Raw genomic sequence first — 12,371 nt, 5'->3', positions numbered from 1 at the left:
GAGCTACAGACTGCATCATGGAAGTGGAAGCGGGCTTGCACCTTGAGGGGGGACTAGGATTTCACAAGACCTTTCAAGATGGAGGTGGGTGCTTGAACAAAGCCACCAAGCCAGTCACTGAAAGATGTGTTTAAGAAATACTAAACTCACACTTCGGACCAGTACTTGTGGAGTGCAGAGACCCACTGTGGAGGTTTTGAATGCCGTGGCCTCAGGCCTTCTGCCCAGCTAGTCCCCGTGTGGACACAACTGCAATCTTCTGAAGGCCTTTTGAATAAGGACTCTTGTTTGATGTGGCCTCTTCACCAAGAGACTTTGACTCTTGTGTAGCTTCTGGGGAACACCTTACCAGCTTACTGTATCTGTCTTTCTTGGGAGGGGTAGGCTGAGGCTCAGGGGCTCCCGAGTCGGCAGTCAGTAGAGGGTTAAGCCCCCATGTAAGGTCTGGTTGTTCCAGGGAGCCAGTTTATTTGGGTTTACACAGCAAGGCTAGTGTTGCTATGGCTGGCTTGCAGGCAACAAGTCTTATGATCTGGAAGAGCAAACTGTGTATATAGCATGACGGCATTTATTAAAGCAAGATAAACGCAGCAGCAAAGGATCTGGCTGGAGCCATAAATTCCTCTGATTCTCCTTTCTGAGCCATCACATTCCATTTGAGTGAGCCCTATTGGGCCAAACATTTCCATTAAATAAAGTCGATTTGTTGAAAATCCCTAAGAGAATGAACTGAGAGTCGCCCCCTCCCTCCACCCCCAATCCCTGTTTGAAAAGAGAAATGTGTAATGTGTGGTTCTGACTCACACTGTCTGAGTACAAACAGGTCTGCTGTTCTGGGCAGTGAGTCCCCTCCATCACTAGGGGTATTCAGACCAAACTGGGTGACTCAGGGCTCTCTTCCTTTAGGGGCGTCGAGCGGGGGGAGAAGGGGACGTTCCTAGGAGACATTGTCCCTGAGACTTCAGGTCATATGAGCCTAATGATGGATCCTGGTGACTTCCCCACACCCCTCATTCTGCACCACGGCACATGTATCCCAGGGAAGGGGGGAGTGTCATCAGGGACTTGGGGGAGAGCAAGGACATGGGGACCAGAAAACCTGAGTTTAAATCCTAGTTCTACAATTACTGGGACGGTAGCCACTGAAATCAACCCTGAATCTTCACAGGAAGGACTGATGCTGAAGCTGAAGCTCCAATACTTTAGCCACCTGATGCAAAGAGCTGACCTGACCCAAAGACTCATTGGAAAAGACCCTGATGTGCAAAAGATCATGATGCTGGAAAAGACTGAAGGCAGGAGAAGGGGACGACAGAGGGTGAGATGGTTGGATGGCATCACTGACTCAATGGATATGAGTTCGAGCAAACTTTGGGAGATGGTGAGGGATAGGGAAGCCTGGTGTGCTGCCGTCCATGGGGTCACAAAGAGTCGGACACAACTGAGAGCTCAACAATAACAACAAAGTCGCCACCCACAGGTCCTTCCATCCTATGACCCCCTGCCCAGTCCACCATGTACTGAGTGATAGTAGCCACCACCCATACTTATGCTGGGCACCTTGCAAAGGGCCTCATGGGATGATGTCTTTTATTTTCCACAGAAATGCTATGAAATTAACAAGTCCATGTATCCCCACGTTATTGATCAGAAAACTGAGGCCTGGAGAGGTTAAGGAACTAAGGAATGGTGGAGGCAAGGTCAGAGCTTAGGCCTCTGGGGACTTCCACCCTCGCTCGATCACAGTTCTTACCTTGCCTGTGGCATTTAGGAGATTACTTTAGAAAATGGGTATAAAGGTGTCTTTTAAAATAATAAACTGCTAGTCTTGGAAGTGTTGAGCGGGAAGCTGAATCTTTTTTTTTTTAGATATTAATTTATTTGGCTGCTCCAGGTCTTAGTTGCAGCTCATGGGATTTTTAATCGAGGCATGGGGGTTCTGGTTCCTGTGCAGGAACTGAACCCAGGTTCCCTGCACTGGACCACCAGGGAAGTCCCGAATCTTAAGTTACAAGCATTTTCCAGACTTGTTCAAACTAAAAAATATTTTCCTCTCTCCCAGCCCGCAGTCTCCCTTTCCTTCTCCCACTCCCTCTTGGCCACCACCCCTCCTTACCTCTCCCTTCCCTCCTCGCCCACTTTGTTCAGATACATTGTCTTTGGTGGAATTCAGGCTTAACAGTCAATGAAAGGAAAACCAACAGTCAAATTTAAAAGTACTTGTGCTTTTATTAAAAAAAAAAAAAAAAATACAATCAGGTACTGTCCAGATGTGTTTTGGAGAGGAAGATCTCTTTAAAAATCCTTAGTTTACATCATCATCATCATCATCATTATTATATTAATAATATTAATCGTATCCTTAAAATTGAAACAGCATTGCTTTTCTGAACGTAAAAAAAGGGACGGCTTCAAGACACACATTGAATCACTGCTAACAAAAATAATGATAATTAATTATACAGCTTTGTGTAAAATCCAGCTGGTTCTAAGACAAGCTACCACTGTACAGGCTACCCCGCTCCCATCCCCAGAGCCACCCAAGAGAAGGAATACCACTGTGATGCTGTTGCTGCAAGACTTTTGCCGAATCAAACAACAGAATGGAAACCTGCCGGACACTGTGGTCTTTGGTGTGAAGGAAGTCATCGCGGAGTGGCTGAGGCCAGCTGCCGCAGGCCCCGACGATCCATGGTCAACTTTAGCTCCTGCCAGACGCCCAGGTGTGGCTTAATGGTCGGACTGCTCACATTGATGCTTTGGTAAAATTATCTTCAATCTCTGGGCCCTTCTCCTCTCCCCCAGTTGTCCCCGGAAACTTATGCCCTTTTGCGCCTGCCTTCGAGGTTTCGGAAGTTGCTGGGTCTCAGCTTCATCTCAGCAAACTGGATTGAATGCTCGTGGCCCTTCCAGTGGAACCAGTTAACACCCTGTGAAGGAGAGAAGACCTTCAGATTGGTTTCCATCAGACAAAGTATTCACTGACCATTGCTATTTAGTTAGGGGGACAAAATGAGCCCTATTTCAAACATATGGATTCCAGGGGGGAAGGAGAGGATGAATTCGGAGACTGGGATTGTCATATATACACTATTGACAACTATGTATAAATAGGTAACTATTTATCTAGTTAATCGTAGGTTCTATTAACCAGAACCTACTGTAGAGCACAGGGAGCTCTTCTCAATGTCCTGTGATGATGTAAATGGGAAGGAAACCCAAAAATGAGTGGAGATGTATATATATATATATATATATATATATATATACACATACACGTGGGGCTTCCCTGGTGGCTCAACAGTGAAGAATCCACCTGCCAATGCAGGAGACATGGGTTTGATCCCTGGGTCAGAAAGATCCCCTGGAGAAAGATATGGCAACCCACTCCAGAATTCTTGCCTGGGAAATCCCATGGACAGAGGAGCCTGGCTGGCTACAGTTCTTGGGGTGGCAAAGAGTCAGATATGACTTAGCAACTAAATAACAACAGCAACATATGTGTGTGTGTGTGCATGTGTGTGTGTGTGTGCACATGTAGCTGACTCACTTTGTTGTACAGTAGAAACTAACACAACATTCTAAAACAACTATACTCCAATAAAAATTAATTTAAAGGAAGAAGAGCTCTGTTTCAGTTTGACCACTTGGAAGCTCACGGCTGTATCCTGCTGATCTGTTTATTGATTTGCATAATCAAAACTTTCAAGAGACCTGGCTGAATCAGTTGTTTTCGTTTTTAACTTTAGTCAGAAGTCACCTGAGTTTGCACTGAACTTTGATCTGCCACCTTGAGATAAAGTGGTGGCTGATGAAACTGGCCATCATTAGGATTACATGCTGCAGGAATTTGGGTCATGATCAGAGCTTACGGAATTGAGTGGCTATATGCGGTGGGCGGCGGGGGGTGGGTGGGGTGGGTGGGTCTATACTTCACAGGATTCCTATGACATGTTTTACAAAGAACATAGGTGGACACAAGTTTTGCAACCTGACACATAAAGTTGAATCTTTGTGTTCTTACTTGAGAGATAAACGTCTTGAACAAGTTATCAAAAGGTTCTGGGCCTCAGTTTTACTATTTTTCTTCTTTAGGGTTGATAATGCTAACCTTAGAAGAATACTGTGAAGATTAAATGAGTCTGTAAAGGACCTGCCACCCTGCTGGGCCCATCATAGGCGCTCAGTAAATATTACCCCATCTCAAGTATGGAGGCATAGCCTCAGAACTCTGGCCAAAGATGTTCCTCAAGAAAAGACTGTACTTGTCTCAGGGCCTCCTGGTTCTGGGTTTGGCTTTTCAGCAAAGTCGACAGGTGGTCGACTCTGCCTTCTGAGTCCCACAGACCCCTTGTCCTCCTAGGGTGGGGGTCAGCTTCAGAGAGTCCTCCTGTGGGGTCTCCCCTACCCCCCTCCCACCCCGCTCCATGCACTGAGCCCTCTTCTCTTCAGGTTTCGTAGGGCTGGGATGGAACACGTCCACAGAGAAGATAGTGGCTGGTGAAATGGAGGAAAATACAGATGCTTTGTTTAATGCTAATTTTTGGCATTGATTGATACTGGACAGCCTCTGAACCTGACAGGCGGATGGGATCTGAGACTCCCCGACTCAATTTAGGGCAGATGTGTTTGCAATGAACTCAGCTTGGTCCTGTTCTCCCTTCCTCTGCCCTCGTCCTCTCCTCCGACTGAGGTTCAGAGCTGGAAGTGAGTCCTCCTAATGCTACGGTGGAGACTGAAGCCAGAGAGGGAAAGTGGCTTCACGGAGGCCACACGACAGCCAGAGCAGAGCCAGCGCTGGGACTGAGCTCCTGTGAACTCTGTGGCCTTCTATGTCAGCTCCTTCTTCCAAAGTTGGATGGAAGGATGGACGAGGAAGTTTCCTTCTGGCATGTACCTTTTTTTCCCCCTCCCAAAGGACCTTGTGTTATACTGATGTTAGGGAACCAGGAGATAAAGGAGTGCAGTAGTTCTCAGAGTGGGTGTATTATTGAGGCCGCATATAGGGTAGAGAAAATACAAGACTGGTGTTCACATGTGTCCTTCAAGTCTTGCCTCCTCTGTAAAATAGACACAAAAAGCCATGTCCTGGTCCCCTCACAGAGCAAAGGTGATGCGCACGGGAGAGAGAAGGTGATAATGCTTTGAAAGTGTCAGAAATTATCAAGATAAGGTGTACATTTAAGGTCACAGAAATCATTTCCAGGTAGTTAACTCAACATAAACACATCTATCAAAACCATTAATAACAGAGCTGTTGTTCTTGTTTAGTCATTAAGTCATGTCCGACTCTTTTGCAACCCCATGGACTGTAGCCTGCCGGGCTCCTTTGTCCATGCAGCTGGTAAAAACAAAACAAAAAAACCCCCAAACCCAACAACCCAAAAGCTGCCAAAACAAGCCCAAGAACAAAAGTATAAGTAAGCAAGATGATGAGATGCTGCATCTTGCCTAGGACCCCCGATCGGAATCCCTGGGGCCATTTGGTGTGATTTGGACCTTTGCCTTCTTACAAAGGGATCCCAGATTGTTGGGAGAAATATCAACAACCTCAGATATGCAGATGATTTGACTCTACTGGCAGAAAGTGAAGAGGAACTAAAGAGTCTCTTGATGAGAGTGAAAGAGGAGAGTGAAAAAGCTGGCTTAAAACTCAACATTAAAAGCTAAGATCATGGCATCAGGTCCCATCACTTCATGGCAAACAGAAGGGGGAATAGTGGAAACAATGGCAGATTTTATCTTCTGGGTCTCTAAAATCACTGCTGACAGTGACTGCAGCCATGAAATTAAGACACTTGTTCCTTGGAAGGAAAGATATAACAAATCTAGACAGTGGATTAAAAAGCAGAGACATCACTTTGCCAACAAAGGTCAAAGCTATGGTTTTTCCAGTAGTCAGGACCATGTGAGAGCTGGACCATAAGAAGGCTGAGTGCTGAAGATTGATACTTTCAAACCGTGGTACTGGAGAAGACTCTTGAGAGTCCCTTGGACAGCAAGGAGATCAAACCAGTCAATCCTAAAGGAAATCAACCCTGCATCTACATTGGAAGGATTATTGCTACAGTTGAAGTTCCTATACTTTGGCCACCTGGTGCAAAGAGCTGACTCATTGGAAAAGACCCTAATGCTGGGAAAGATTGAAGATGAAAGAAGGGGACAGCAGGGGATGAGATGGTTAGTTAGCATCAGCAGCTCAGTGGACATGAACTTGAGCAAACTCCAGGAGAGAGTGGAGGACAGAGGACCCTGGCATGCTGCAGTCCAGGGAGTCAGAGAGTCGGACATGACTTAGTGACTGAACAACAACCACCACCTGGGTTGCAGGCTGGGTAAGGCTCCCTGAGACCCAGCCCAGGGATCAGTCTGGATGGCTCTGTGCGAATACCGTTCTCTGCTGTGTGGTGCAGGGATGGCTGCTGAGAAGCGGCCATCATGGTTAAGTAGCTGGGCCCACCTGACTTCATCCACTTTTCAGGCACCTGCTCATGTAGGCAGGGCTCAGCGTGAGAAAATAGTTGAATTGGGTTTTGTTTACCCATTTCCACAGAAACTGTAAAAAATAAATCTGTTTCTATGATTGCAGAAATTGTGTCACAGCATCCTGTATGGTGCAGGGAAATTTGGGGGCAGGGTGTGGCCTGGAGGATTTCTGTCTGTCCCCAGCTTTGGCCCATGACCTCAGGAAAGTCAGCTTTTTCTGGACCTCGGTCTTAGGATTCATAAGAGGAAGGAACTTAGAATCTGGGATCTTCATTCTAAGATGTTCTTGGGGCTCTGGAGGTGCCTCCAGGCCAGGGCCTGCATCACCCCCTGCTCTACCCAAACAGCCTCCACTGCCGTCTGTTTCCTTGTGGGGTTCAGACACAGATAATCCAGGGAAAGCTTTGTATGCCCGGCATCCCCTTGACCAGTGGTTCTCCTCGGGATCTTCATGGGCTAATACACGCTGTCTCTGTGGTTTACCTGGCCCGGGGTGCCATGGACTTCTCCCTGATGTGAAGAACCTGAGGTCTTGCCCCTGAGGTCCCTGCCTCCCCGTCTCAGCCCTGCTTGGGCCCTTGCAGGCTCTCACCTGACTGTGGCTGTTGTCCCCGTATCTCCCCATCAGGTTGACACGGTGGCAGTTCTTGTACCAGAAAGCCCCCTTGTAGGACAGGGCACAGTTGGTGATGGCCGAGTCTGTGTCCTTGTCGAAGGTGGAGAAGGATCTGCCATTGTGGTAGGCCATGGAGTCACCTGGGGGAGAGAGCGTACCGACTCAGGGCTGGAGCTCCTGGGGGGCTGTGGGAGCACCAGGGCGACAACCCAAGGGCCTTGGGTGGGCCGGTCTCCAATGACAGGCCCAGAGGTAGGATCCAACACGGGCCTGGATGGAACATGAGTACCGCCGGGAGCCTCATTTCTGATAGAAGTGGCACAAGGTGGTAGAAAGAGGGCTGCAGGTATGTTTGGAGGGTCTCGCTCCAATCCCATCTTTCTCACACCCTGGTTGTGTCCTTGCACAAATCAAGCCGCTTGTGGAACCTCAGTTTTCCCATCTGTGGAATGGAATGGGCACGGCACATTGATTTGGTTCACCTCGGGGCTGTGGGAACAACTGATACGAAGTGTATGCTGAACAGGCGGTATGGAGCGCAAATAGCTATGACTGTTGTTACTTTCATGACTGTTTCTGCATTCACTTGATGCAAAGGAACTCAGAGAGTAAGGTGGGAAACCTGTATTTAATAATGATGTGCTTTTCCCCCAAATGCAAGTATTTAGACTTCAGTTTTTTTTTCCATGTATTTATTTATGCTTAGTCGCTCAGTCGTGTCCGACTCTTGGAGAGCCCATGGACTGCAGCCCACCAGGCTCCTCTGTCCATGGGATTCTCCAGGCAAGAGTACTGGAGTGGGTTGCCACGCCCTCCTCCAGGGATGTATTTATTTATTACCCATTTAGTCCTAGGTAGCGCTAGTGGTGAAGGACTGGACTGCCGATGCAGGAGACATCGGAGATACAGGTTCAATCCCTGGGTCGGGAAGATCCGCTGAAGGAGGAAATAGCAAGCCACGTGGAGGATCCCATGGACAGAGGAGCTGGTGGGCTGCAGTTGGACACGACTGAAGTGACTTAGCACACACACGCTTATTCATTAACTCACACTCACTCGCTCATTTATTTACACATATATTTAGCAAGTTCTAATGAGTTTAGTTTACCACTCTGCCATGCTGCGTTTCCAGAGGTATCCTGAGCCAGTCTGCCTTAAGTCTCAGCCTACAGAGCTATACTTACAATCAAACCTTTCAGGTTTTAGATGTCACCAAATAGCTAGTATATTGTACATTTATTTTTCAAAGTGATGGGACCAATTTCCCCTGATTCTTAGACAAAAAGCCTGTTTACATGTAGTGCTACATGGGAATCTAGCTTGTAATTTAATATATTGAATTTTAGGAGTATTTAAGTGCCATTTCTGTGTTCGCTCACTTCCAACCCTGGCCAATGCTGGGCAGAAAAGTTGCAAGACATTGAGGCATTCTACCCTGATATATGGGAGCAAGTTATCATGGGGACTTGATAGGGATCTTCCCAACCTAGGGATTGGACCTGGGTCTCCTGCATTGCAGGCAGATTCTTTATCCATCGGGACTTGAGTGCCTTGTTAACTGATGAAGCTCCCAAGAGCTAGAATATGATGAAAGCTAGATATGATGAAGTATATGAAGCTAGATATGATGAAACAAGATGCTCTCCTGGGGAAGGGCTGGCTGCCCTCAGTACACACAGGAGGAGGTGTTTCCAAGGGTGAGCTTCTGAAATGAAGGGGTAGATTATGGCTCCTTTTCTGTTGGAAATACAGAGAGCAATGGGTGGAGGCCACATTCCTGCTGCCTTCTTGCCCAAAGTGCCTTTGCTTGCCCTGTAACAAGACCTTCCTTGCCTGAAGCCATCTCAACAAAAGAGGTATTTGTTGCTAGGTAAGAAAATGTGAGAATTCCTTGACGATGCAAGAATGAAAACAATGTTTGCTCTGGGTCTCTCTCTTCATTACCACCAGTCTGACCTCTAAAGAGCTCTGACTCTCCTTAGGTTGAGACCTGCTTCTGGCAAATCATGTCTGGAGACTTTTCCCATTATGGGTGTGTTCTTTCAGGGCCCAGAGGTTGGGAATGTGCTATAGCATCTGTCTCCTCTGTTCTCATAAACGTAATGGGGAGCCACCCCAAAGCCGGCAGGGCTTGGCATGGGGTGGTCAGGCTCTTATACCTGATCTCCCTTGTTACCAAAACCACCTGTGAGCAGCTAGGCTTGTCCCCTGGGCCCACCTTCCTCAAGCTGTTACATCTTGGGCAAATCGCCAAACTTCTCTGAGGCTCAGTTTCCTCACCTGTATAATAGCAATATCTCCTTGGATACATATATATGATCTGTATCATATATGTATCATTTATTATATAATTTATAATGCAAATGAAATGAGGTTTCCCTGGTGGCTCAAATGGTAAAGAATCTGCCTGCAATGCAGGAGATCCAGGTTTGATCCCTGGGTTGGGAAGATCCCCTGGAGAAGGAAATAGCACCCCACTCCAGTGTTCTTGCCTGGAGAATTCCATGGACAGAGGAGCCTGGCGGGCTACAGTCCATGGTGTCAGAAAGAGTTGGACACAACTGAGCGATGAACACTTTCACTTTCACAATGCATATGAAACATCAGCAAAAAGAGGCTGCACCTCATTTGCCTGAATGCATATGGTTTCCTTGTTTGTTTCTCTTGTAACATGGTGCCAGAAAACCACACAAAGGTCATTTCAAGTCAAAGACATCTTCCAAACCTGAGCTAGGTTCTGTACTAGTCAAAGAGTGAAGGACTGCCAGAGAGGTAGGGAGCTTCTCTGGTCATGTGGATGTGCCAGCTGAGGCTGCAAGGCCATGTGGCAGGAAGGCCTTAGAAAAGACTTATCTGGGTGGGTAATGGAGTGGACTGTCTGCTACTCAAAGTGCAGGCCACGGACCAGCAGTGCCACGACACCGGTATCACGAGGGCCCTTGTCAGAAATGGCGCGTCTCCGTTTCACCCCAGACACACTGTGTCAGCTCACCAACAGGATCCCCCAGGGGTCATATGTGTGTAATAAACAGAGAGGCACGGGAGTGCATGAGTATTAAAGCTCCCAAGACACTGCTTGCCTCTCTGTGTAAAATTGGTATCTAAACACGGAGTAGGGCTTCCCTGGTGGCTCAGAGGTTACAGCGTCTGCCTGCAATGCAGGAGGCCTGGGTTCGATCCCTGGGTCAGGAAGATCCCCTGGAGAAGGAAATGGCAACCCACTCCAGTATTCTTGCCTGGAGAATCCCATGGATGGAGGAGCCTGGTGGGCTACAGTCCACGGGTCGAAAAGAGTCAGACAGGACTGAGTGACTTCACTTTCACTTTCAGGTAGCTACAAATACATCTTAAATGTCCTATTTCCCAACCTACCCTAGGTTTTGGTGATCAAGTATCTACCTGCTGCTGCTGCTGCTGTTAAGTTGCTTCAGTCATGTCCAACCCAGTGCGACCCCATAGATGGCAGCCCACCAGGCACCCCCTCGTCCCTGGGATTCTCCAGGCAAGAATACTGGAGTGGGTTGCCATTTCCTTTTCCAATGCATGAGAGTGAAAAGTGAAAGTGAAGTCACTCAGTCTTATCCGACTCTTCCTGACCCCATGGACTGTCGCCTACCAGGCTCCTCTGTCCATGGGAGTTTCCAGGCAAGAGTACTGGAGTGGGTTGCCATTTCCTTCTCCCAAGTATCTACCTAGCCCTGTTAAATTGTAGTTCTGCCAGATTAGTACCTATCAAATGTTTGTGGATAAGTGGATGGGCCGATGCAGGAAGGACTGCTGAGTGGGGAACTAGCTGAAAGCCCGAGACGTGTTCGAGGTCCCGTGGGCTCCGCGAGTGGCTGTGCGTACCTGCCACGCCGCTGCACTCACCTGCCGTGCCACTGTACCCCTCCACCTTCAGCCGGTAGCGCGTCCGGGCATCTCCCACGCTGAACTTGTCGTAGACGGCGTAGGCCGACTCCCCGTGGTCCCGCAGGTCCACCCGGAGCTCGTACTGCCCCTGGGCTGTGATTTTGCTCAAAGTGTCCAGCCCTGTGGACGACAGGCGAGGGTTACCGAAGAAGCACAGTGACCGAGGCGTTCATTCCTCCTCACCGCCTGAGAGCAGCGGCTCCATGTGTACTAAAGAGCTTTGCCTGACGCACCTGCTCGGCTCCTTGCTGTTACAGCATCAGGTGACACATATGCAGTGTCCGAGCCTCAGCTAAGATTGGGTTGACCTCTTTGCCCTGCCCATCTCCTAGTGTGCTGTGAATATCAAAGGAAATAAGGTGGAGAGCGTACCTTTTCCACTCTAAGCTCGTTACCTGTGAAAGGCAATGGGGCAGATATTCCCAGGCTCAGATGCTGGAATGTATGACGGTGCCCTGTGCCAGGGGCAGGTTATGGCAAAGTGTGAGTCACAGTGGGGGGTGGGGGATGCCACGGTAGTGCTGGCTGAGAGAATTCGGGTGCCACTCACGTCTTTATTGGCTAGATCCCTACGGTCAGCAGTTTAACCTCTTTGGGGCTATTTTCCCAGGTGCAAGATGGGAGCTTTGTACACTGTGGGGCTGCTGGGAGGCTTGGAGGGTGTGGCTCTGAGGGACCCAGTCAGCATAGGTGAAGGACATCAGTGAGGATAATGCTCCAGGTGGCCCAGGGGTTGACGGAAGGCTAGGCTTATTCTTAGGGTCCGGCTATTGGCTCTCCTCTGAACAGATTTTTATTTTTAATGACCCAGAGAATCTCAAGTTTTTTCCATTGAGAATCTGATATTCTGTGTCGACCACCAGAGCTATCGTTTCCTCCTAATCCGTTTCTCTCCCACTTTTCGCTGTGGGTTAGGACAGACGACAGGGTTGCCGAATGGGCATTTGGGGCATGAACGCGCAGGCTGTATTACCAAGCCAGAACTCTTCTTTTAAGTCCCCAAATCCAGCAGCGTAGGCCTTCCAGTTTCGATAGAAGTCCTCACGTCCATTTTTGCGTCTCAGGAACACCTATAAACACAAGCAATGAATCCGGGTGAGCTTAAGCCATTGAAGGAACGAGAAGGTGTCTTTCTGAGAGGAGGAAATGCTCACTGTGGGAAAGGCACCGGACCCCACCTCTGTCCTCACTAATCTGGCGTGCAAGTCAGTGCACACACGCCACCTCCCCTCTCGGAGTCTCAGCGTTCTCCCCCGAGACAGGGATGAGTAAGACCACCACCCAGCTTTGGGTGATTGTGATGTGTCCGGGTAGGCCATACATGTGGGGACTCAGTGAACCTCCTGCTCAATTCTGC

General features: G+C 48.5%; 1 protein-coding gene across 8 annotated transcripts in view; it reads right to left on the bottom strand.

Moving 5' to 3' along the window:
• Positions 1-2,209: 2,209 nt before the first annotated feature.
• The window catches only part of TNC (tenascin C), a 102,397-nt gene continuing 92,235 nt past the window's right edge, over positions 2,210-12,371 (bottom strand). For all 8 annotated transcript variants that reach the window (XM_070375022.1, XM_070375024.1, XM_070375023.1 and 5 more), the window contains 4 exons: positions 11,988-12,084; positions 10,973-11,134; positions 7,079-7,242; positions 2,210-2,930 (listed from right to left, as the gene is read on the bottom strand). In XM_070375022.1, coding sequence (XP_070231123.1) covers positions 2,820-2,930; positions 7,079-7,242; positions 10,973-11,134; positions 11,988-12,084 — 534 coding nt within the window. In that variant the 3' untranslated portion in view covers positions 2,210-2,819. The remainder of the gene's footprint in view (positions 2,931-7,078; positions 7,243-10,972; positions 11,135-11,987; positions 12,085-12,371) is intronic.

This window comes from Bos mutus, chromosome 8 (assembly GCF_027580195.1).
Source record: "Bos mutus isolate GX-2022 chromosome 8, NWIPB_WYAK_1.1, whole genome shotgun sequence".
NCBI lineage: Eukaryota > Metazoa > Chordata > Mammalia > Artiodactyla > Bovidae > Bos > Bos mutus.
The sequence above is the reverse complement of the archived record's forward strand: the minus strand, read 5'-3'. Positions and strand labels throughout refer to the sequence as shown.